Source organism: Takifugu rubripes, chromosome 12 (assembly GCF_901000725.2).
Source record: "Takifugu rubripes chromosome 12, fTakRub1.2, whole genome shotgun sequence".
Taxonomy (NCBI): domain Eukaryota; kingdom Metazoa; phylum Chordata; class Actinopteri; order Tetraodontiformes; family Tetraodontidae; genus Takifugu; species Takifugu rubripes.
In genome coordinates this window covers 9,648,737-9,670,144 of record NC_042296.1, presented here as the reverse complement: position 1 = coordinate 9,670,144, position 21,408 = coordinate 9,648,737, and the positions used below count along the sequence as shown (strand labels likewise).

At 47.5% G+C, this 21,408-nt stretch overlaps 2 protein-coding genes across 8 annotated transcripts in view; both read left to right on the top strand.

Annotated features, from left to right (window-relative positions):
• hivep1 (HIVEP zinc finger 1) overlaps positions 1-10,076 on the top strand; it is a 29,133-nt gene extending 19,057 nt beyond the window's left edge. For 6 of the 7 annotated variants that reach the window (XM_011609315.2, XM_011609316.2, XM_029844766.1 and 3 more), the window contains 6 exons: positions 2-5,769; positions 5,845-5,975; positions 6,057-6,232; positions 6,524-6,625; positions 7,215-7,738; positions 8,394-10,076. In XM_011609315.2, coding sequence (XP_011607617.2) covers positions 2-5,769; positions 5,845-5,975; positions 6,057-6,232; positions 6,524-6,625; positions 7,215-7,738; positions 8,394-9,491 — 7,799 coding nt within the window. In that variant the 3' untranslated portion in view covers positions 9,492-10,076. The remainder of the gene's footprint in view (position 1; positions 5,770-5,844; positions 5,976-6,056; positions 6,233-6,523; positions 6,626-7,214; positions 7,739-8,393) is intronic. The other variant, XM_011609318.2, reaches the window with a different exon arrangement.
• Positions 10,077-11,639: 1,563 nt separating this feature from the next.
• Positions 11,640-13,587, top strand: edn1 (endothelin 1). The gene is made up of 5 exons (XM_011609319.2): positions 11,640-11,999; positions 12,102-12,234; positions 12,398-12,547; positions 12,621-12,692; positions 12,914-13,587. The coding sequence occupies exons 1-5, from the start codon at positions 11,939-11,941 to the stop codon at positions 13,029-13,031; spliced, it is 534 nt and encodes a 177-aa protein (XP_011607621.2). The 5' UTR covers positions 11,640-11,938; the 3' UTR covers positions 13,032-13,587.
• The last annotated feature ends 7,821 nt before the right edge of the window (positions 13,588-21,408 follow it).

Sequence of the window (21,408 nt, the reverse complement as noted above, 5' to 3'; positions counted from 1 at the left end):
GGAATATCTGAAAGCAGTCGAAGAAACGCAGATAACATAAAAAGCCTGAAGAGGAAGAAAGTGGTTGTCGAAAATCTTCTGGAGAAAATCCCCAAATCTCCAGTGAAGAAACCTCAATTAAAAACATCTGAAAGTGGGAACCAAGAAGCACAATCCAAGGAAACTTCACAGTCTTCTTGTTCATCCAACCCCAACGATCCTTCCCACAAACCTTCCACATCACCCGGTGAAACAAGGAACCTTCAGTATGCCCAAACAGTGGACACATCCCCCCACAAGGAACCTTGTTCCACTGAAGCTGAAGGGCTGAGTCCAGAAGACGCATCCTCTGGACCTTCACTTGTGTTGCCTGATGGTGATGAGGGACCTGTGATCACAGATAAACTGTCTCAGGACAAAGAGAGCAAGAGTCAAGAACCCAGATTTGAAGGAGATCCTTATCACAGCAGTGATCCACTTGGTGTTCTCCTAAAGGCCATGGAGCCTGACTTCAGCACACTGGCAGAGAGGAGCCACTCATTGCAGGCTGTTGGAAAATCAGCTTCCACCGTTGACGTTCGATCAGGTGGTGAATTAACAACAATGTCAGCTGTCAATGTTGGTCTCCAAAACCAGCCTTCCCATTTGCAGACCTATTATATTGACAAACAGGGCAACTTTATTGGAATTGCAGCACCGCTTCAAACAAATGCACAGAAATCTACCCAGGTCACTCATTTGCAATCATCTCCAGTTGCTACACAACATTTTCTGCCTGTTGCATCAAACACAGAACAGCCTAGCCAGCACATAAGCTTCAACAGTGGACCTGCCACTATCACCCATGCACCTGTTCCCTCTGGCTCTAACACTTTACCACAAAGCCAACCACCAGTGGTGCACACATGCCAGTCCCTCTCAGCAAGTGTTCCCAGCACGATTCAGGTCCCAGTTACACCTGGAACCAACCAGGTTCAGATGACCACGGTGATGAACTTTGGTGTGGATCAAGTTTACAAGGACCAAAAGCCCAAGAAACCAGGAAAGTATGTTTGTGAATACTGCAGCCGAGCATGTGCCAAGCCCAGCGTGCTGCTCAAACACATCAGGTCTCACACAGGTGAAAGGCCGTATCCCTGTGTTACTTGTGGCTTCTCATTCAAAACCAAGAGCAACTTGTATAAGCACAAGAAATCACATGCCCATGCCATTAAACTGGGTCTGACGGCACGTTCTGAAAGTGGATTTGGGTCACTATCTCAAGAATCTGACAAAGCCTTTGGTACACATTCTGAGGAGAGCGGGGACAGTGATGAAGAGGTTAGCAACGCTGACTTGAAAACCAAAATATCAAAGGCCAGCGTGGCAGCTTCACCTGAATGCAGTTTTCAGAGTGCAGGTACAACTTCCGTCATCCACGGGGAATCTGAGTCATCGGCTAATTTGGATTCAAGCAAACCAGTTCCAAGTCAGAGGGCTCATGAGCCCAAAGTAACAGCAGCACTTCCCAAAGTTGTTGTATACCCGGTCAATGTGTCCCCTCTGAGGGCTGATAGCCCCAGAGTTACAGGTACAGCACCGGAGCAAGCTGCTGCTCAACAACAGCAAGAGTTACAGGCTGTCAGCACGAGGTCAAGTAGCAAAGTACTGCCGTCTCTTAAAGAGGTGGTTGGTACTAGTCCCTCTCTAGATACTGTGAGTGAAGATGAAGATCATCAATGCAGGTCTCCAATGTTAAGTGGTCACGCTCAACTTCAGAGGCAGCAAGCAACAGATTTTTCTCAACAGCAACAAGCCAAGTGTCTGCTCAGTCCCCGCAGTTTGGGCAGTACTGATTCTGGGTACTTCTCAAGGTCTGAAAGCGCTGACCAGGCAATGAGTCCATCCAGTCCGTTTGTCAAGATAACCCCACCAGTGGAGATGGACATGGCCAAGAGCTTAATTCCTAATGTTCCAACTGTTGCGACAGTAATGCATGTAGCAGCTGAACAAAAGCCATGTTCCACAGAGGGACAGATGCGTCCACCGTTGGAGGCCAAAACCCTCTCGCTGGAGGAGCGCATTTCAAAGTTGATATCTGATAATGAAGCTGTAGTTGACAATAAGCAGCTGGACAGTGTAAAACCAAGAAGAACATCCCTCTCAAGGAGAGGAAGCATTGACTCTCCCAAGTCGTACATATTTAAAGACTCTTTTCAGTTCGACCTTAAGCCAATGGGCAGAAGATCCAGTTCCAGCTCAGATATCCCGAAGTCACCGTTTACTCCCTCTGATAAATCCAAGCCAGTATTTCTCCTCTCTGTTCCTCCTCAATATCCACCAATGGATTGTTTGCCAATTACAAGGAGTAATTCGATGCCTACCACTCCGGGACATTCTGCCCTCCCCCTGAATGTTGCCCCTCCCCCACACCCTTTGAGAATTTGCCAGTCATTTGATGAAAAAATTACTTCACTCAATGATGATGTGTTTTCCTCAACTCCATCAACCCCAAATCCAGCAATCCATTCTCGCACATTAGTCAGACAGATAGCAGTAGAGGACTTTTCCTCAAGCGAGGGACATGGTCTCCCTACTGTTCGCTCTATGGACGATGGCTACCATGGTCCCAGCAGCTCCACAGAACTGATGCAAAGGAGTAGATCATTTGAGCACCATCAGGATAGGAACAGAAAGACTCAGCAGAGTAAAGGCACAATGTACGAGTGTGAAACGTGTCGCAACCGGTACAGAAAGTTAGAGAATTTTGAAACCCATAAGAAATTCTATTGTTCTGAACTTCACGGCCCCAAAAATAAGCCAATCACTGCTAAAGAAGCAGATCAAGATGTTTTTCATGTAAATATGATTCATCCTGCAATTCCACAGAGATCGACCAGTGGGCTGGGATCAATTGATCAACAGACCTCAATTAGGAAGCGGAGGAAAATGAAAAGTGTTGGCGATGAAGACGACCAGTCTCCCACCGACACAACTCCACCTGTTTCTGGTAGCTTTGAGCTTCAAACAGCTCCAGCCAATCCAAAATTCTCTCATCATAATGTGATAGTAGATATACAACCCAAAAATAACCAGAAAAAGCTACCTCAAATTCAGCTCATAGCGAGAGGCCTCAATACGTCTGATTCCAGGCTCTCCCCGATACGAGAGACCCAGATCAGCACTTCTTCTAAAGGAGAATTACAAAGACAAGGTAGTGGGACCTCAGTCATTAGACACACCAATTCTCTCAGCAGACCCAATTCATTTGAGATAGAATCTGTCGACAGGGCCTCACCTGTAGAGTGTTTGGAAAGAGATCCCTCAACCGCACTCAAAACAGATGTATCAGCCAATACTTCAGCTGGAGGCTACCATGATAACATATCCACACCCAAAGGTGCTGACTGTGGGAAACAAAATAAAGAACAGTGCGGGACAAGCACAGCAGCTGGAACAGCTGCTGAAAACTCCACTCCTGTTCATCAGTCTCGTCTTGTTCGTCAAAATAATATCCAAGTTCCTGAGATTCTTGTAACAGAGGAACCTGACAGAGAACATGAAATACAGAGTACTGAATCAGTGGATAAGGCTGCAGATCAGTTCAGTTGGCCTCAAAGAAGTGAGAGTTTGTCAAAGCTACCAGCAGAGAAGCTTCCACCGAAAAAGAAAAGAATTCGTCTGGCTCAAATGGATCACTCATCTGGAGAATCTAGTTTTGAGTCTAGCCTTTCACAGAGCCTCAGCAGAGACAGTAGCCTTTCTCGATGTTCGAGTATCTCAGCCTCTTTTGAGCGTGAGGAACCATCTAGGTCAGAGAGTCCTTGTAGGGCTGAGTATGTCAATAAAATCCAAGACCCTCAGGTTTTACCTGCAGTTGTTAACACACTCGGTGTACCTGGGATGATGAGGCGTGCTGCATCTGAACAGATTACTTGTGCTCAACCTTCTCTTGAGATTTCGTGCGACTATCGTAGCAAATCCTTCGACTGTGGCAATGTATCGCCCAGCAGATCTGTTTCATCTACCGGGCAACCCAAAAGTGCACAGAATTCACAGTTTGCCCAGGTGCCACTCATTGAAAGGAGGCGTGGACCATTAGTTCGCCAGATGTCTTTAAAGATTGGCCCAGAGAGTCAACACCCAGCTGGAAAAGTCTTGCAGCATGACAAACCTTTAATAACAAATGTTAGCTCGCTAACTCAGAGTAGAGTCCCGCAGGTTCACATTGCCAATAGACACACCATGCATCAGCCTTTTATTCCGCACACTGGAGAATCACCCTTGCAAAAGAATGAGGAAATGGTCCAAAGCATCAATTTAGGTAGTGCAACTCAGCAGCCCCAAGTTCATGGTCTTCCGCACCCTTGGCACCAAACATCCAGAGTTCAAATATGCCAGAAGAAACCACAAAATCAGACATCCGTGTGTCAGGATAATGTTCAAAACAAACCAATTAACTCTGAGGAAAAGAAAAGTTTTGAGCCGCAGTACCAACTCCACTGTCCTACTCTCAGGGCAAACCCAACATTTTCATTCTGCACTACACAGCGCATAGCCTTGCCAGTGTTGACGATACCTATTGCCACCCCAGTTGTGAGTAAAACAAAGTCATCTGATCTACTCCAGAATGCATATGTTGCTCAACCTGTTCAACAAGTTTTAGAGGTTAAAAAACAGGGTGCTCCTCTGGTTGGCGAACAGCAAAGAGATCAAGTTGATCAAACCAATGCAGGTGCTATTCAATTGCCCCAGATCCTGATCACTCATGAGCAGATGCAGTCTGCACCCCCTGTGCACAACAAAAACGGTCCCCTGTCCACTCACCATTCAGAGAGTGATGCTGCACTAAGTGCGAAAAAGGATAAAAGTCAAGCGATTGGAACCCGTGACTGTCCTGTAGAACAAGCAGCTTCTCAAGGGTCCTCACCACGCCCACAGAAACCAACATCAGTATCGTTATGTCCACAGCAGGAGCCAACTGCATCAAGTAAACGAATGCTGTCCCCTGCCAACAGTTTGGACATTTATATGGAAAAGCATCAAAAGCGGGCCAAGGATGAGCACGGTGTGGCCTGTCTTACTGATGGCCGCTCAGTAAATTATCTCACTTCCAAGATGTCTGAAGTTACCCGACAGCGTAAGCTAACTCTTGTTAGACAAGTTTGCACAACGGAACCAGTGGACAGTCCCATTGAAACTGAGGCCCCACCTCTGCCTCAGGGCAAAACAGACGGAGAGAAAGACTCAGAGGATACCGATGACATCAAACCTATGTCACCTGACAGTGCTGGGCTTGGAAAAGTAGTAAGCATCGGCATTCCAGAAGAAGAAGGCCCTTCCTTGAGTACTGCACCTCGTAGCCAAGATTCTTCCATACCGAGTAATGGTGCGCTGAAACTACAAGAGAAAATGGAAGAACGGAAATGGATTCCCGCCAAATCTCATTTCAGGCCTTCAGCTATCCACGGGGGTCAAATTAAGCTGACATCAGTGTCTGTGGTCAACACAAAAGATAGTCATCGCCTCTCTTTCCCCAGCCTGAAGACTGCCACCACTTACACATGGTGTTTCTTGATGAAGAGAAAACCTCTTCATGTTCCTCAAACTGACCTGAAGACCTCAGCATATGCTGCGTGGACAGTGAGCCCCAGCAACCACAATCCTCTGGGGCTGCCGACCAAGGTTGTCATGTCTCTCTTTGACTCCAAACAGAGCTCTAAGAACACACACTATACATCAGCCATACGAACTAGTGGCAAGTCTGACATCTTGTGTTACTCGGGCAAACTGAAGGACATCATGCCCAGGGTGAGAAGCAAAAGCGCCTTGTTTTGTTGGAGCGAGGCCCGTTAATACATTTACTTATCAACTTAACTTTTTTAGGTGCCAGTGTCCCGGAAGCCAGCATGTGTTGAAACTAAAAGCAAAGCTCAGGAGTCTCAATCCAGCAAAGAGTTGGACAAGGACATCGCACCTAAAACTGAACCAAGACGGATCAAAATATTTGATGGCGGGTAAGATCAAAACTTTATTTCGTTGTTTGGCTTCATCCGGTTCTCCTCTTAAGCACTCGTGTCCTGTTGCAACCCCCGCAGATACAAATCTAACGAGGAGTATGTTTATGTGCGTGGGCGTGGACGAGGCAAATACATCTGCGAGGAATGTGGCATCCGCTGCAAGAAGCCCAGCATGCTACGCAAACACATCCGCACGCACTCGGACGTCCGGCCCTACCACTGCGTGCACTGTAACTTCTCCTTTAAGACTAAAGGTTTGGACAGGTCCTCTTTGTCTTCTCATCAGCTTATGTACATGTGATGGAATATACTTCCATCACAATGCTACCTGTCTGGATGTTGATAGAGCCACAAACTGCTGCTGGTCAGTTTGTGGGAGCTCTGGTTATCTCACCATCTCTTAAGTTAAGACGGCAGGATTCATCGTTGTGTATCCGACCTTTCAGCCCACATCCCACTGCATAACGGTGCTTTACGTCACGCCAGCCCACAGTCGTTTAAAAACAGTCAAGACTCTTCTTCTCATCATGATCCTCTTCTTGCAGGTAATCTGACCAAGCACATGAAATCCAAGGCCCACAGCAAGAAATGCTTGGAGATGGGTGTTCCTGAGCTTCTCATTGAAGATCAAGACGCAGAGGACTCAGGTGCTGTGAGGCAAAAAAAACCCAAAAAAACAGTTACTGTTATACTCAAAGCTAATTAATAGCCAGGGCAGCAACGTCTTGTTCTCCTAATTCTTTTTGCAGCAGGATTTAACTTTACTCCTCTCAGTAATGACCCGGGATGGAAAACATCTCTATCCCAGCTTGAGCTTTGTTGCTATGTCACTCAATAGCTTTGGTCTAATTAGAAATTCTAAATGCAGCTTCTTCCTCTGTTAATTCACAGTGTAAGTGGGAGGCTTGCACAGCATTTAGAAAGAGGAAATTGCGGCATCTAATTTTAGAAAAAAAAAAAAAGAAGCTGCCTGAAAGCATTCCCAGGCTCTAAGAGCATATTTGTTTTTCCTCCGCTGCCTTCAATGGGGCTTCGGGGCTCTGCTGGTCTACAGCGTAAGAGTGACTAACGCAAAATGGAGAACTTGTGGATTTTCTCACTAATTTTTCATAAAGGATGTTTAAGGAGTGTAAATGTTCAGGGCTATGGGAGGGTCTATTTTCCTGCCAGCACGGCCGATGACTCATATGTTCTATGGAATTCTCAGAATAGATTTCTGTGTTCTCTCATCTACAGAAGACCGCAGTCACGTGAGCAGTGCTGACCGCCAGGATTCAGATGGCGATGACTCTGATGGCCCCGATGATGAGGACAATGATGACAATGAGGAGGAAGAGGATGACAGCCAGCCAGAATCTGGCCTCTCCACCAATCCCTCTGTTTCTGCCAGCCCGCAGCATCTCTCCTCCAAAGAGGCTGAAATCCCTCCCAGCGCTCTTCTAGCCCAGATGTCAATAAGCTCCGTGTCCCTGCTTCCTGTCCAGCCTGCAGTACCTGAGTCCCACCCGTCCGACTGCATCTCAGTGATGACTTCTGTGTCGCTGAGCAAACAGATGTGCATCTCTGGCTCCTTTAGCCCAGCACCTGTCTCTTATTGTCCTCCAGCTGTGGCCACCACAACAGAGGCCTCCACTTCTGACACAGAGTCAGTGCACATGATGAGTCCCGTATCACCATGCAGGCAGATGTCCATCGACTACCCGGACTTTGACGTGCCCCCTAGTCCCCCAGCACTGGCCAAGGGCTCCAAACAAGGCCAGGTGAGACTGTCCTCACAGTGTCTTGGTCCACTGATCATTTGCTGCTTCCTTTCTCTCTCATCCATTTGCTGTTCAGATTCAGAATCCTTTGCATCAGGAAGTCCTTTAGACCTCCTGTAGATGCTAAAAATGGCAACTCTTTCCATCAGCCGTCATCTGTCAGCACAGTTTAAGACTACAGCTACAACTCAGAATCAGAGTTTTGTTGAGGAGTGAGCTCCCAGGCACAAGACATTTGCTTTAGTTTGCCAGTGTTAAAAGCAGAAAGCCCTGAGAGTAGGACAGTGTGGTTGGTACTGCGGCTCAAAACTTTTCTAGGTCAAACCGCACATATGCACAGGTGGAGTATGAACAGAGTAATGAAAGGCTGAATGAATAGATATGAGCAGGCTTAATGGAGCTGAAGTGTGCTGTAATAATGATCTACAATATAGCCCCTCCACTTGTTAAATTGCTGCACAGATTTGGAATCTTTAGTGAATGTTGACTGTTTGTGGGAGAGATGGCAGCTGCTAATACGAGCACATTACACACCTGCACCAAACGACAAGAACACAACCTCAGTGTCAAAGCTGATTCGGCACATTTGACTGTTCTATAGTTCCATAGCAGAAGCACCAGATGATTCACACACTATGGCTCTATGTATTCACAGGACCCTTCCTCTGCTCCTGCTGCCGGGGCCACCGCTGAACCAGGCATACCAGTAGACCGGAGCACTCAGACATCCTCCTATGCTTCTCAAGGTCCAGTTCACTTCCCTCCACAGGGTGTGTCACAGACACTGGGAGCAGAGCCCCACACCCACTTGTTCAGTCATCTACCGCTGCATTCTCAGCAGCCTTCACGGTCCTCCTACAGCATGGTTCCAGTCGGGGGGATACAGCTATTTCCCTCTGGTTTGGCCGCTTACTCCACCTTTGTGCCAATTCAGGCTGGTCCTGTCCAGCTCACCATTCCTGCAGTGAGCATCATTCACAGAAACACCAGCCCATTACCTACATCCAACCCTTCAGCACCACCAGAAGCCATGCAGACTCAACCACTTGTGGTCCAGGAGCCAATCAGTAACGTTGTACCGTGCTTCCCCCTTGGGCAGGTTGCTGGACTGCAGCCACAAACAATACAGCCAGTAGGTCTGGAGACACTTAACCTCATGGGGCTGACCAACACAGGCCTGGCTTCCACCCAGCTGTTGAACCAGCAAGGCCTCACCCTTAATGCCACGCTTGGGTTGCAGGTTTTGGCAGCAAATCCCACCTCCCAGAGCAACACGGTACCCCAGGCCCATGTTCCAGGTCTCCAGATAGTCAACATTGCTCTGCCTGCCATCATTCCTTCTCTCAGCCCTCTTCCAGCCCTCAGTCCTCTTCCAGGGTCATCAGAGAGGCAGAGCAGCCCTGAAGCGGCAGGGATGCAGCCCTCTCCCAGTGAACGTGGGCCCGGTTCTTCGCGGAGCTGCGCCTCACCTTTGCTGCCGACCTCTGTGAACGTCAGCAGCGCTTCCAGTGCGACCTCGGACACCAGAGGAGGTCTCACACAGACTGTTGAGAGGGAGGAAACTCAAACGTCGCTAGAGCAACGTGCATCACCATCAAAGAGGCCAGAGGACGACGCCCGGGGGGCGCCGGTCGAGGGGGTCAGTGACCCTGGCCCCCCGAGGCCGCCGCCAGTCAGCAGCTGGCAAAAGGTGATCACTGATTATAACGACGTGTCCAGTGATGATGAAGACAGATTGGTCATCGCCACCTGAGAGCCTGCAACACCAACAGCACTCTTCTTCTTCTCCTTTTGTAATTCTTGTTACTTCCTAAGACTGGGACACTTTTGGGGGGGTCGTTTTGTTGCAGATCACCTCTCAAAGCACAGATGCTAACGTTCATATTGTATGTGCAATCATTTAATTATACTGATGACCAATCATTTTATTTTTTTCCTTTTTTGGGTCATTTTCAGATATTTTTTGTACATGTTGTATAGACAATTGTGCCTTTTTGGAGTTTCTTGTTTAGGAACGTGTACATATTACCTTCTACCTAATTCAGTAGTCGCTTGTCTTTATTTGAAAAAGTAGAAAAAGGCATAACGATGGAGGATGTCTATTTTATTTTGGAGGCTTTGTCATTGGTAAATTTATGGAACTATAAATGTTGTACTGGTATATGTACATTTCTAGCGATGGGGCAATGCTCCGTGTACAGATGTTGTGTTCAGCTATTTATTATGATTCATCTAGTGCCCATCATGATTCACAAGTTTACAGGTATGTGCATCATTGTAGCTTCTCTTTGCTGTATCAATATTCTTAACTGTATCAGTAAAAACTTGTTTACATTAATAAGCATTGCTGTATTTTCTCACCTGATCACTAAAGATCTGTACGAACAGCCTGTTGAGGATTCCTTCACGCTTCACCTAAACACACCCTCCTGCCATATTTTTAAGCAAAACTGTTGGTTAAAGTCCCCTGAGGTGATAATCTACTATTTTAGACGCCATCATCACACGTTCCTCTGCTGTTGATCACCATTAAACCTGATTTATCTCGTCAATCATCAGTGATCCCTGGATCCAGTGACTTGGAGAAAATACGGTGTTTCTGCAAAAGCCGAGCTTGTATGTGTGTGTGAAGCGCAACCACACGGCTCCTGCTTCAGTAACGTGACACATTGTGTGTGCAGAAATGACCTTTTACATTTTGCCGCTGACAAAAACACCCTTTCACCCACAGACTCGTGCAGAAGTTGCACCTCGTCTTGGCTGAGTGAACATTTCTGTTATTATCCGCCTCCTCTCCCACGACTACTGATGTAAAGAGCCTCTGACGTACCTGAAACGGGCGCGGTCACCTGACCTCCGCTAGCACAAGAGTGAGCAACATCACCAAACCCTGAGGGGGTGACGAGGGCAGCCGCTGTAGGACAGACAAGAAAGACCCATAAAGACATCATCAGCTACTGCTCACCAAACACAACATGGCTGGAAAGAAGCCAGAGACGGGGAGTTTTTCCATGGCCGCATGCATGAACATGTATGTGCCCGTTAAACCCTCTACTGGGATGTTTCCACCACTGGGATGTAAGTTGGTGATTCAGCCACATGCTGCTGCACTTCACTACTTTGTTCTAGAAAATGAGAAAACCCTGGATCAGAAGGTTTCTATCTATCAAAAGCTATATTATCTATCACATAGATAATGTTTATGTGGACCCTCCAGGGATAAAGCGGTTAAGAAAAGAGAAAGTGTTTAAAGTAAAACCAGTTTAATTCTTTCAATTCATTATAAAAGCCCTCTATGACTTTTACATGTTTAGAATATTTTCTATAAATAAATCTGACTGGGGATGATTTTAGTGGAAAATGGCACCAATTCACACATCACTAATTTGGCCATTGAGGAGTTTATAGGAGGGACGCGTCCGTTTGTTGCCTGGTTGACATCAGCTGGCACCTGTGTTATATGTTCAAACTGAAAACGAGGCATCTAAATCATTTTTTGAGGCATCTAAATGTGTTGATGATTTACACGAAATGGAGAGGAAAACATCAAAAATGAAAATCCATCATTTAACTCTGCCATGGGAAAATATTAAATACATCACACACTAATAGTTTAATGTAAGTCAAAACACATCAAATAGTGAAAGAGTGTTTTAGCTTTTAATTGATCTCACTATGAACTCATCTGTAGTGAAGTCCTGAAGAGTGAACAGTTGCTGTATTTACATGGACGCTGCTCACGGACACAAGCAGATCATCCCTGTAGATTTGCTGCCATCTGCTGTATTAACAGAGGAACTGCATCTGGGGTGGTGGGGAGGGTGGTGGGGGGAATCTGGCGCCTTAATTCTTCATCCATCCTACAAAAACAAGTCTGAGGTGTCCGCCTGGGTCTCTTATCAGCAGGCGACTTTGCGCCAACAAACAGCGCGTCTGGGTACGAGCCAGCAGGACGAAGCTGCGCGGCTCCGCGGCGGGAGGAGGAGGCGAGCAGGGGCGCTGTTATAAAGTGGAGGAGCCGCACATGTGCGGGGCCACATCAACGCACACGCTCCAAAATGATACAGCGCACACCGACAGTTACGCTCCTGCGGGAAACTTTGAGGAGCTGAAGTAAAGTCACCTTTGGACCCACGTGTGGCGGATTATTATTTCTGATTTTTCAGTTTTCTTGTGCACATTTTTAGAAGAACCGTGAAAATGGATTTATGCATTTTGTCTTCTGTGTTGTCAATAATGTATTCCTGCATGTTGCACACAGGTAACTTTACCAACATCTACACCGGAAATCACATTTACTGCGGTTGGCTGTCAAAGCTGAAAGGCTTTTGAGGGTTTTGATCGAATTTAAATTGAATTGCAGTTCCTGCGGTCGCTGCCTCCGCGGACGCCCCGGAACATCACCTGCGCACCAAACGCTGCTCCTGTGCCACTTTCCTGGACAAGGAGTGCGTTTACTTCTGTCACCTGGACATCATATGGGTCAACACACCTGAGTAAGAGCCGCCACCGACCTTAATATCAGTGCCAGGAGAGACAAAGGCTCTTCGGAGTCGCTTCTGAGAAGTGAAACTTGTGATTTCATTCTTGTTATTCTCATTACCTGCACGCGCATTCCTACCTGCGTTTCTAAAGTGTTGCGTCATTGCTCTCGTGCAGGCGCGTGGTCTCTTACGGACTGGGCAGCGCACCCAGGACGAAGCGCGCGGTCGACGAATCTATGGCAACCAGCAGCGGACCCCGGTGTCGGTGCCTCCGCCAGAAGGACAACAGGTGTCGGAGGTTTTGTCTGCTGGGAACAGCGCTCAGGTGCGTCACGACCCGCTTTGGCCTTTAAGTTCGGCTTAGCTGTGAGCTGATCCTGATCCTGCTCTCCTCACAGGTCTGGACCTTCAGCAGGGCTCCCGATCCGCAGACAGCAGCTGGCAACAGAGACGGGCAGCAGCGTTCCGAGGTACGAAGAGCCCAGATCAGTCCTGGTTCATGGTCAAACACGGGTTCTGCTGAGCCCAGAAAGCCTCCGGTCCCTGCGTGACAGCTGTCCACATCTGGCCTGGCCCACAATGTTCTCACTGTCTGATCATTCCAGCCAGACCCCAGTTTCAGATTTCACCTTCTCGTGAGCTCAACCATCAAAGCTTCAGGTGTCTAATTGTTCTGTGTTTATCCACGCAGGAACAGCGGCACGAAACAGGCGATCCGGTCCGCCTGGAACACGCGTCTGCTGCTGGGGAAGTGGCGGCCCAGAGAGCACCACAGGGTGACCACCGACCACCCTGGAGGTGACGGTTAACCTCCGGGATGTTCCAGCAGAGCTGAGGAGAGGCTTCCGTCCAGAGTGGTGTCGTGGACTCAAGGAGAGCTCCAAGAACGAGATGGGATGGATGAGGACAGAGAGCACAGAGAACCTCCAGCACAAACCATGGATGACAGGCTGCACTGGGGACATCCATCCATCCATCCATCCATCCATCCATCCATCCATCCATCCATCCATCCATCCATCCATCCATCCATCCATCCATCCATCCATCACGTCTCCACGTGTGGATGGATTTTGTTGTAAATAGATGAAGGCAAAATGACTTTTGTAGAACAGACTAAATGTTGTCATTAAAGGGATTTTTGTGCCTTCGAGGCTCCACACCAGAGCAAAAACCTCTCCTGCTGTCGGCTAAAAACTGCCTATTTAATTCTAAATAGATTGTTGTGACCAAATGTTCTATTTATTTATTCTTATAAGATGTGGTCATGTGACGACCCGACTCACAGGTCATCTCTCATTTCTGTGAAATGTTTGACCGAGGTGCCAAATATTGGCCGCTTTTAAATAAAGTTTTATTTAAAATGAAGTGTTTCATCTTTGATTCATGTGTTAGTGGGAGACAAAGAAAAAAAAGCCTGAAAAGAGTCCATCACTGGTAACAACATCCCAAACATAACCAGCTGTAAAAGAAGTAAAAAACAGAAATAGAATGAAGCAGTTAGATGTGATGAAGATGAAGATGAAGAAGTTCCAAAGGCTTGAAACGTTGGCGGCCGTACGAGCCGTCCAAACTGTCTGCTTGTGATGTGGGGACTACACGAGGGGACCCGCGTGGACATAGAGACAGGACGCTTCCAGATGAACCCACAACAATAGTGCTAGGCAATAGTGCTAGCAACTTCTTCTTCTCTGCTCCAGGTGTGCGAGGGCTGCCTGGAGGGTGACGAGACCACAAAGAGAAACACATTGCTTTCATGTGGGACCGAACCGGAGCTATTGGCATCAGCTGATGTGCAGTTGAAGCTTTTTGCTCAGGAGCTTCAGTTTGAAAGCCTCAACACATAGTTGGTCCTCAGCTGTGTGAAGACCTCTAGAGGTTCCTCATCCACACCTCCACCCGTGAGATTTCCTTAGCTTGCGCTGCTCCAACAGGACTGTCAGATGCTCTTCAGAGCTCCGGGCCCTCCGCCCTGACCAGTAGAGCCTTTATTGAGCCTCAGTCGCCTCCTCATCCCGAACCTTCTGATGGCTGCAGGTGTTTCCCAGGTTCAGACAGCAGTGGGACTCAACCCCTTCACTCATCACAGCTCCCAGAGCTGCCAGCAGACAACAGGTCAGCACCATTCAGCCCAGTAAGCAAACAAATGCACGCCTGCGTCCTCCCTCGGGCCTGTTGGGCTGCGTGAAGATTCCACCCACAATAACACTCCTCGGAGTTTCCAGACGACCCACCTGAAGACAAAAGAACCATACAAATGGAAGATTAGTGAGCAAGGAGTAAACGTCAGATCTCTGTCAGGGGGGAGAGTCATCGCACCGGTAAGACAAAGGTTGTTGGTTTGAACCCACGCCCCTGAATAGTCCATGCAGTAGTGTCCTTGAGCAAGAGCGTGAGACGGTGGAAGGAGACAGGAGACATTCTAACACACTTCCTGTTAGGGTCGATATGGGCCTCAAAGGAAAGGTGAGAACAATAAAGCAGTTGGAGAGCGACCACGGCGGCGGCGGCGAGCTTCTGATGTAACAATTCATGGTGTTAGAAGTTACAGCACGCCAGAAGGGCTCACCCTGCTAGGTTTGGGGTTCGGGTCTCTAGTGAAGCTTCATCGCGGGGTTAAACCCCAAAATGAGCTCTGGGTCTGAGAGGACATGAGATGAAGAGCCTCTCCAGCCGGTTCCTACTGCAGCCTCATGATTGTCCTTCACATCATGACACAGTTTCCATAGTTACGCTGGGAGTCCTGTCTGCACTTACTGACCTGCAGCCTCTGCAACAGCATGAAGACATGTAGCCGAGCAGCCAGACTTCCCTGAGACAGGAGCCATCGGGCCTTTGAATAGACTGACAAACATAATGCCCCATTACGCTGTGAGGAATCTCCTCAACACGACAGGAATTCTGGTGCTGAGCAGTCAAACAATAGGCTTGTGGGAGGGTGCGGCGGCCCGGCCTGGACTTCTAACATCAAACCAGCTCCCCGCAGCAGCTCCACACACCTTGTTTTCCACCCAGCACTCCCAGTTCTGCCACAACAAGCCTGACCGGGGCCCCTGAGAGCAGAGGGGGTTACTGACCGGGTTTCCGACCGCTCCTGCTGGATTCAGACCTGCACTGATGGACAGAATCACCTGTCTGACCCAGGTGCTGTCATCACCTTTGGGGAGGGGGTGCTGACATTTGTCTGCGGGGTGGGTGATTATAAGATTTGCTGCATTCATCTCTCAGCACTTTAACTGTAATCTCAGGTGGGCCCTCCCTCCCTCCCAGCCAGGCTCAGCAGAAACAGTCCAGAAATGTTCTGATCAGCCCGACATTAGTCAGACTTATACATCCATACACATAGAGGGAATGTTCGGAATGCAGAGAATTCTGAACCAAGCTGGCCCACAAACAGATTTAGCTCCTTAAAGTCACTCCTGTCTTCCACATTTCAAGCACAAGCTGTTCAGACGGGTGGACGATGAGCAGAATGATGCCTTTTAGGCAACTGGAGGTATCTCTTACAGCCTCCTGGCTCGTTAATCAAAGGGACAAACTGTTGACTTACGTGACTAAAAGGAATGGAAAGAACTCGTCTGATTCTATTTTTAGCGCTCCAGGCTACTGTCAGTCATCATTACCTTCGGAAGCTTTATTGCATCTGAAGGGATCCAAAGGCCCAGTACTGAACCTGTCCTGAGATATGGGCCCCAGAAGGAACCCAGAACCTTCTGACTTTAAAGGTGGAGAAGCAACAGGGAGAATAAAGCCGACTGTTGTCACCCTTGATATTCTCATGTCCTCTTTAGGATGCTCTGCAGGAAACATCATTCTCTCCTTATGCTGGAGAGACCCGTATCATCCTTCCTCTGATCTACAGAAACTGTGGAGCTCTGATCTGAATGCTAAGATCAGCACGCTAACACTTACTGTAGCATCTCAGGTTTGCTAGCTTGACTGTGGTCTCTGTCACATTGTTCTAACCTCATATTAGAGTTAATTCAGCTCATCTCTAGAATGTTGGACCCACATTTTGGTGTTTCAAAAGATTATTTCAAAGATGAGTAAATATAGAAATGAGGACGGAGACACACACCAGGACCTGACATGCAAACTCACATGCATGTGTTCTGTCCTCTTTGGTCTCTTCCTACACATGAGGGACACGTGGGACAAATGCTGTCTGACAGTCAGGACACGCCTGCAGCCTTTGTGTCTTCAAAACAGGAGACTTTTCTCAGGCTTCGTGTGTGAAAGTGTGTAAAATATCAGCGGTCTGTTCCAGACTACGACTTCTGTGTATCCAGTGGAGAACAGTCATATTTAATACAAAAGAAGAGCAGTAGAAATCAAAGCTGATGTGTTACAGAACCACAAACACATTTAAGCTACGGCATGTTTCAAAAAAGGTTTTTCCTGGATAATAGATGTTTGTGGTACCACTCAATACAAGCCTAACTGGGTTGTGAAAACCAGTTGGAAGCAGCTGGAAGAGTTGCAGCTGTAGGGTAATGACGTTAATTATTTAACTGGCAATATGAAAACCAATATGAAATTACCTTAATAGAATCAAAAGAGTCCATCCCTCAGCTCTCTTCTTTTTCCTGACCCATCTGAAGGTTTTTGTTGGCCACAGTAAAGAAAGAAGCTAAACTTTACCAGATTATTTACATTATATGTATAATGTTTTATCTTTTAAAAGAGCTGAAGCAACACTGATAAATGAAAAAACACAAATCTTTATTTGATGATGTCAAAGGTTTCTTTCTGAGTATTTTTTTTCCTGTAACACATTCCAGACATATTTCCTCCAAGACGTTTTCCAAAACATCAGAGAGCTGATCTGGAGGCCCACAGATCCCTTCTGTGTGTGTGTGTGTGTGTGTGTGTGTGTGTGTGTGTGTGTGTGTGCTCCATGAACATCTCTGACCAGGTCCCTGGTGAAGCGGCACCATTGCTGGATTCATAGTTACGTAATAATCTGAAGTAATGATCTGAAGGTGGTTTTGTAACTCTGGGCTCATATTCATGATGGGATGTTTGTGCTCTACTCAACAATGGTCCACCCTGGGGAACTAAGAACCAAGAGCAACCATCTCGGACCCCATCCTCTGGTGGTCCTGGGTCAGTCATGGAGACAACAGCATCACAGATTTGTCCCCCACCCGTCTGTCCTTTATTGCTATTCAATGCACAGCTAACACAAGTGTAGCGTAGCCCTTTGCTGTGTCATTGTCAGCGGTTGCTAACTGAATAATTCTTCTGAGCGGCCGTCTGATGATGATGATGCTACCGCCTGATTTCACGCACCCTTTTGTCGCCACATTTTGAAGACGTTTCCCTTCTTTGGCGCTGTCCCTCCACACATTTGTATTTGGTCTGAAAGGAGCGGAAGACGTAAACTCGGCATGTAATCACAAGCAGCAGCCTCAGACTTGCCCAAACACTCACGCACATCAAGCCACAGACACAAAAGGAAAGTGTTTGCACTTCTTGCCATCCCTCCATCACCCTCGACTGTGTCAGCACCGGCGCTGATAATGTGGCTCCACCCCCCCCCATGAACAGCCTAGCCTGTCCCTCGCTGCGCTGCTTCTATCTCCCAGCAAACGAAACAAGATTGTGCACCTGCAACGTGTTCAGGCAGCCGTTCCCAAACAAAGATCATCTCAGCCAAGAGTGAGTGAGTCAGCTGTCAGGTAAAAGACATCCAGCACCCAAACAAGAGAAGATCAGCCTCAACTCAGGCTGAACCATTTACGGGAAGAGTGTGGAGGAAGCTGTTCAGGCGTCCCGTCTGACCACCAGTCAGGGATCTTCGGCTGACTCAGCCCACTGAACCGCAGAGGCGTTTGAGTCAGAAATTGTACTTAAGCAATATCCAAGTTTTGAACAACAGACACTTGACGATTCTAGACGAAAGGTGGGTGGAAGTCCCGTAGGTCTTAATGGTTGTTGGGATGAACTCTGGTTGGTGCTGATGGGGGCACATATGGGACAAAGTAGACAGGTTCTCAATGCCAGATTAGTTTATGAGGCCTATCTGGAGGATCTGAAGCTGAGAACTACAACATGAACCTGACACCTTCAACATGAACCTGACGGCAACAACATGAACCTGACAGCTGTTCTCACTGTAACACCTGCAGGCTGACAGGTGGGACAGCATCGTTCAGCAGATGTGACATGAAATGTCACATTGAGTGTGACTGTGACATGAGCTTTCCACAGATAAGCAAGTGTCTGGAATAAAAGGATGACATTTTAACACTTGTTTTGGGTTCTGCAGCCAAACTCTGTGTGTGCTGTGGCTGTTCTGTGCTTTACAGTAATTACACGGGCTGTTCCAAAACGACACAGTTTAAACTAATCATTGTAAATATTTGGCCTGAGTTCCATAACACAGAACTAGTTCTACTCCTGGGACTTAAATGCATGTTGAGGCTTTGGGTGTTAGAGGTCTTATGAGAAACATGGGAGATCCAACAGCTGGAGCTGGTGCTAGCAGCTCATGCTAGCATGTGCTATCACATTACAGTCTCAATACTTTCATTATGACTCTTACAGGTGTGCATTTGTCTGTTCAGCAGCCGTGGGCAGGGGGGGGGGCTGGGCATCCATGGTGTCACTCTGCCTGGTTGTTGTTGCCTCATGCTTGACTTGAATCCTGGTCTTCTGTGGTTCTGCTCTGCCTGGTTCTCCTTCCTTGTGATGATTTAAACCTCTGCATATCAAATTGGGGGCTATGTTACCATGGAGATTTGACTGTGGACTTCGCTGGGTTGTGGGTCACTCCCGTTAAACAAGCGCTGAACAGTAAAGTTCTCTACCAACTTCACCTCTGCTGCTTTGTGCAGCAATTGTGTCCAGTTTCAACCAGTTCCTGATGCTTAGAGACTCGTGTAAAAACAAGAAAACCTCACAAGGTTCTGGATTTATCTTGCAAAGTAGATGAACTCACAGGAGAGTAGAAGAGTATTGACAGAACTCAACCTGAATTAAAGGAGCCAAACTAGAGTAACTATGTTAAAGTCTAGCATGACCTGGATGTTTGTCATTCTGAGGCTGTAAAAGTGTGTGTGGGGGGGGGGGGGCTCTGCTGCATTTATCAGTGGACTGATCCTGTCTGAGTGTTATTGTGTGCTTCAGACTTCCTCGTGCACTCGTGCGAATGGTTTATCTCCTTAGTCAAACACCTCATATCATCTTTCTGTCCAGCGTGATGCAGAGCTCCACACAGACGGACGGACGGACGGACGTTTCCCTTTCACACTCCTTTGCCAAAATCCACAGAGAGACGTCTCCTGAGGCCGATGGAGCCTGTTGACTCTTCATGTGTGGGTGATGAACCGCTGAGAGGACGGACCAGAACATCATTCATGAGTTCAAGCCCTGAACATGGCAGGAAGTCTCCAGCTCTTCTGGTGGTTAGAGGTGTGTCCCAGAGGATCTTTAGTGTCTATACTGGTGTGTTTTCAATGTTTCCTGCAGATCTGCCACTTTCCTCCAGAGAAGAGCGGCTGGATTATAACACCTCAACAACAACAACAACAACAACAACAACATATCAACTCAAACTGACAAAACAAGGTAAGTTAGAAGTTAAAAATAAAGAAAGACATCAGAGAATAAAGAAAGATGGTGGATCACAGAAAAAGCTTGTGTGTAATCGTTTTGGATCTGAGAGACGCCGAGCAGATCTTCTGCAGGTTGTTGCCCTGGATTTACTGAGCAAAGACAGCTGATCAGCTGAGGAATTATCCTGTAAAGCACAAACAAAGCCATGACATCAACCCTGATCTGAACCTGGATTATGCAGCAGTCCCAGTAAAGATTCTTCCTCCTGAAAGCAGAGCTCCACCCTAACAGTCAAAGAGTTCTGCTTATCCTTTTTAATCAGATCAGGAGACAATTTAAATGTTCTTCACCATCAAAGAAAATGAGCACAAGGAAACATTAATGAGGTTCCAGGAACGTCTTCACTGAGAACTACCAGTCTTTGCTCTTCATGTTTTCTTCTCTGTTGTGTCACCTGTGGCCTCAGTGCTGGAAGCTGCACTGTTCCAAAACAGCCTCAGCATTTTCTACCATGCTTCTGCAAAAGAACCCGGCTGGAGCCAGGTCCTCAGACTTGACCTATTGTGTGAAATGCTTGTTAATCACTGAAGCTTAAACACAGATGCTCTCCTGAAAGGCTGGAGGAACGCAGGAGTCAGGAAGCAACGAGTGAAAGAGAGAGATAAATGAAGGCTAGAACACTTATCCAGGAATGTAGCAGAGCCCAGGAACGGCCAACCCAGGACAAACAGCATCAGTACCCTTTACTGGTCTTTATGACCTCCTGATGAGGCCTCACACGTGTCCCACCTGATTCTAGACAGGAATGATGCAGGGATGGAGATGAGATGGAGATGCAGAGGGTTTCGGATGAAATGGATCTCCAGGATCAACATGAATTAATGACTCCCTGTGATGACTGATCTCTCACATCAAGAGCAGGACACAACCGTGTTTGTTGGCAGGTAAGTTAGTGGGCAAACTGGCAAAGGTCCAATACCAGTTTGGAGATGTGCTTCCACCATCGTTTCCATGAGGGCAGATCCTCACACGCGGACTCATCCACATCCTCTATATTAGCCTGATGACCCAGAGCCACAGTTCAAGATGTGAGGACCATCTCTGGGTTGACGGACAGTCTCAGCCTTTCCACTAAAATAACTACATGACACGAAACTCGGTGATGGGGAACAGACCAGAGACATTGAGTGAACACAGTCGGAGGAGCAACAACGCTGGTCTGGGAGGATTCTGGCCTCTGAGAGATCCTGGGTTCAGTTCTCCAAGGAGCCTGCAATTATTACTAAATTATACCAGGGGATGGATGGATGGATGGATGGATGGATGGATGGATGGATGGATGGATGGATGGATGGATGGATGGATGGATGGATGGATGGATGGATGGATGGATGGATGGATGAGGTCACAGAGGTCGGCGTGACACCAGCGCTGCAGGTGCAGGAACCTGCTGGATTTTGTATAAAGAGACGTCATCACGCATGTGTCATGTGTTTCAGAATCAATGTTCTCACACCAGCATTCCTGAGGAACCGGGAGGAGCTCAGCCTCATTCCTCTCTCACTTGGAGAACATTTCCTCAGCGATGGAGCTGATCTCGGCCCCTGAGGAGGCAGATTTTAGTGA

What these genes read in the sequence shown, in the direction of transcription:
- edn1 (XM_011609319.2), top strand. Translation starts at nt 11,939, where the DNA reads ATGGATTTATGCATTTTGTCTTCTGTGTTGTCAATAATGTATTCCTGC. An exon ending in ATATGGGTCAACACACCTGA is followed by an intron (nt 12,235 to 12,397) that starts GTAAGAGCCGCC and finishes GCTCTCGTGCAG; the next exon opens with GCGCGTGGTCTCTTACGGAC. An exon ending in CTGCTGGGAACAGCGCTCAG is followed by an intron (nt 12,548 to 12,620) that starts GTGCGTCACGAC and finishes CTCTCCTCACAG; the next exon opens with GTCTGGACCTTCAGCAGGGC.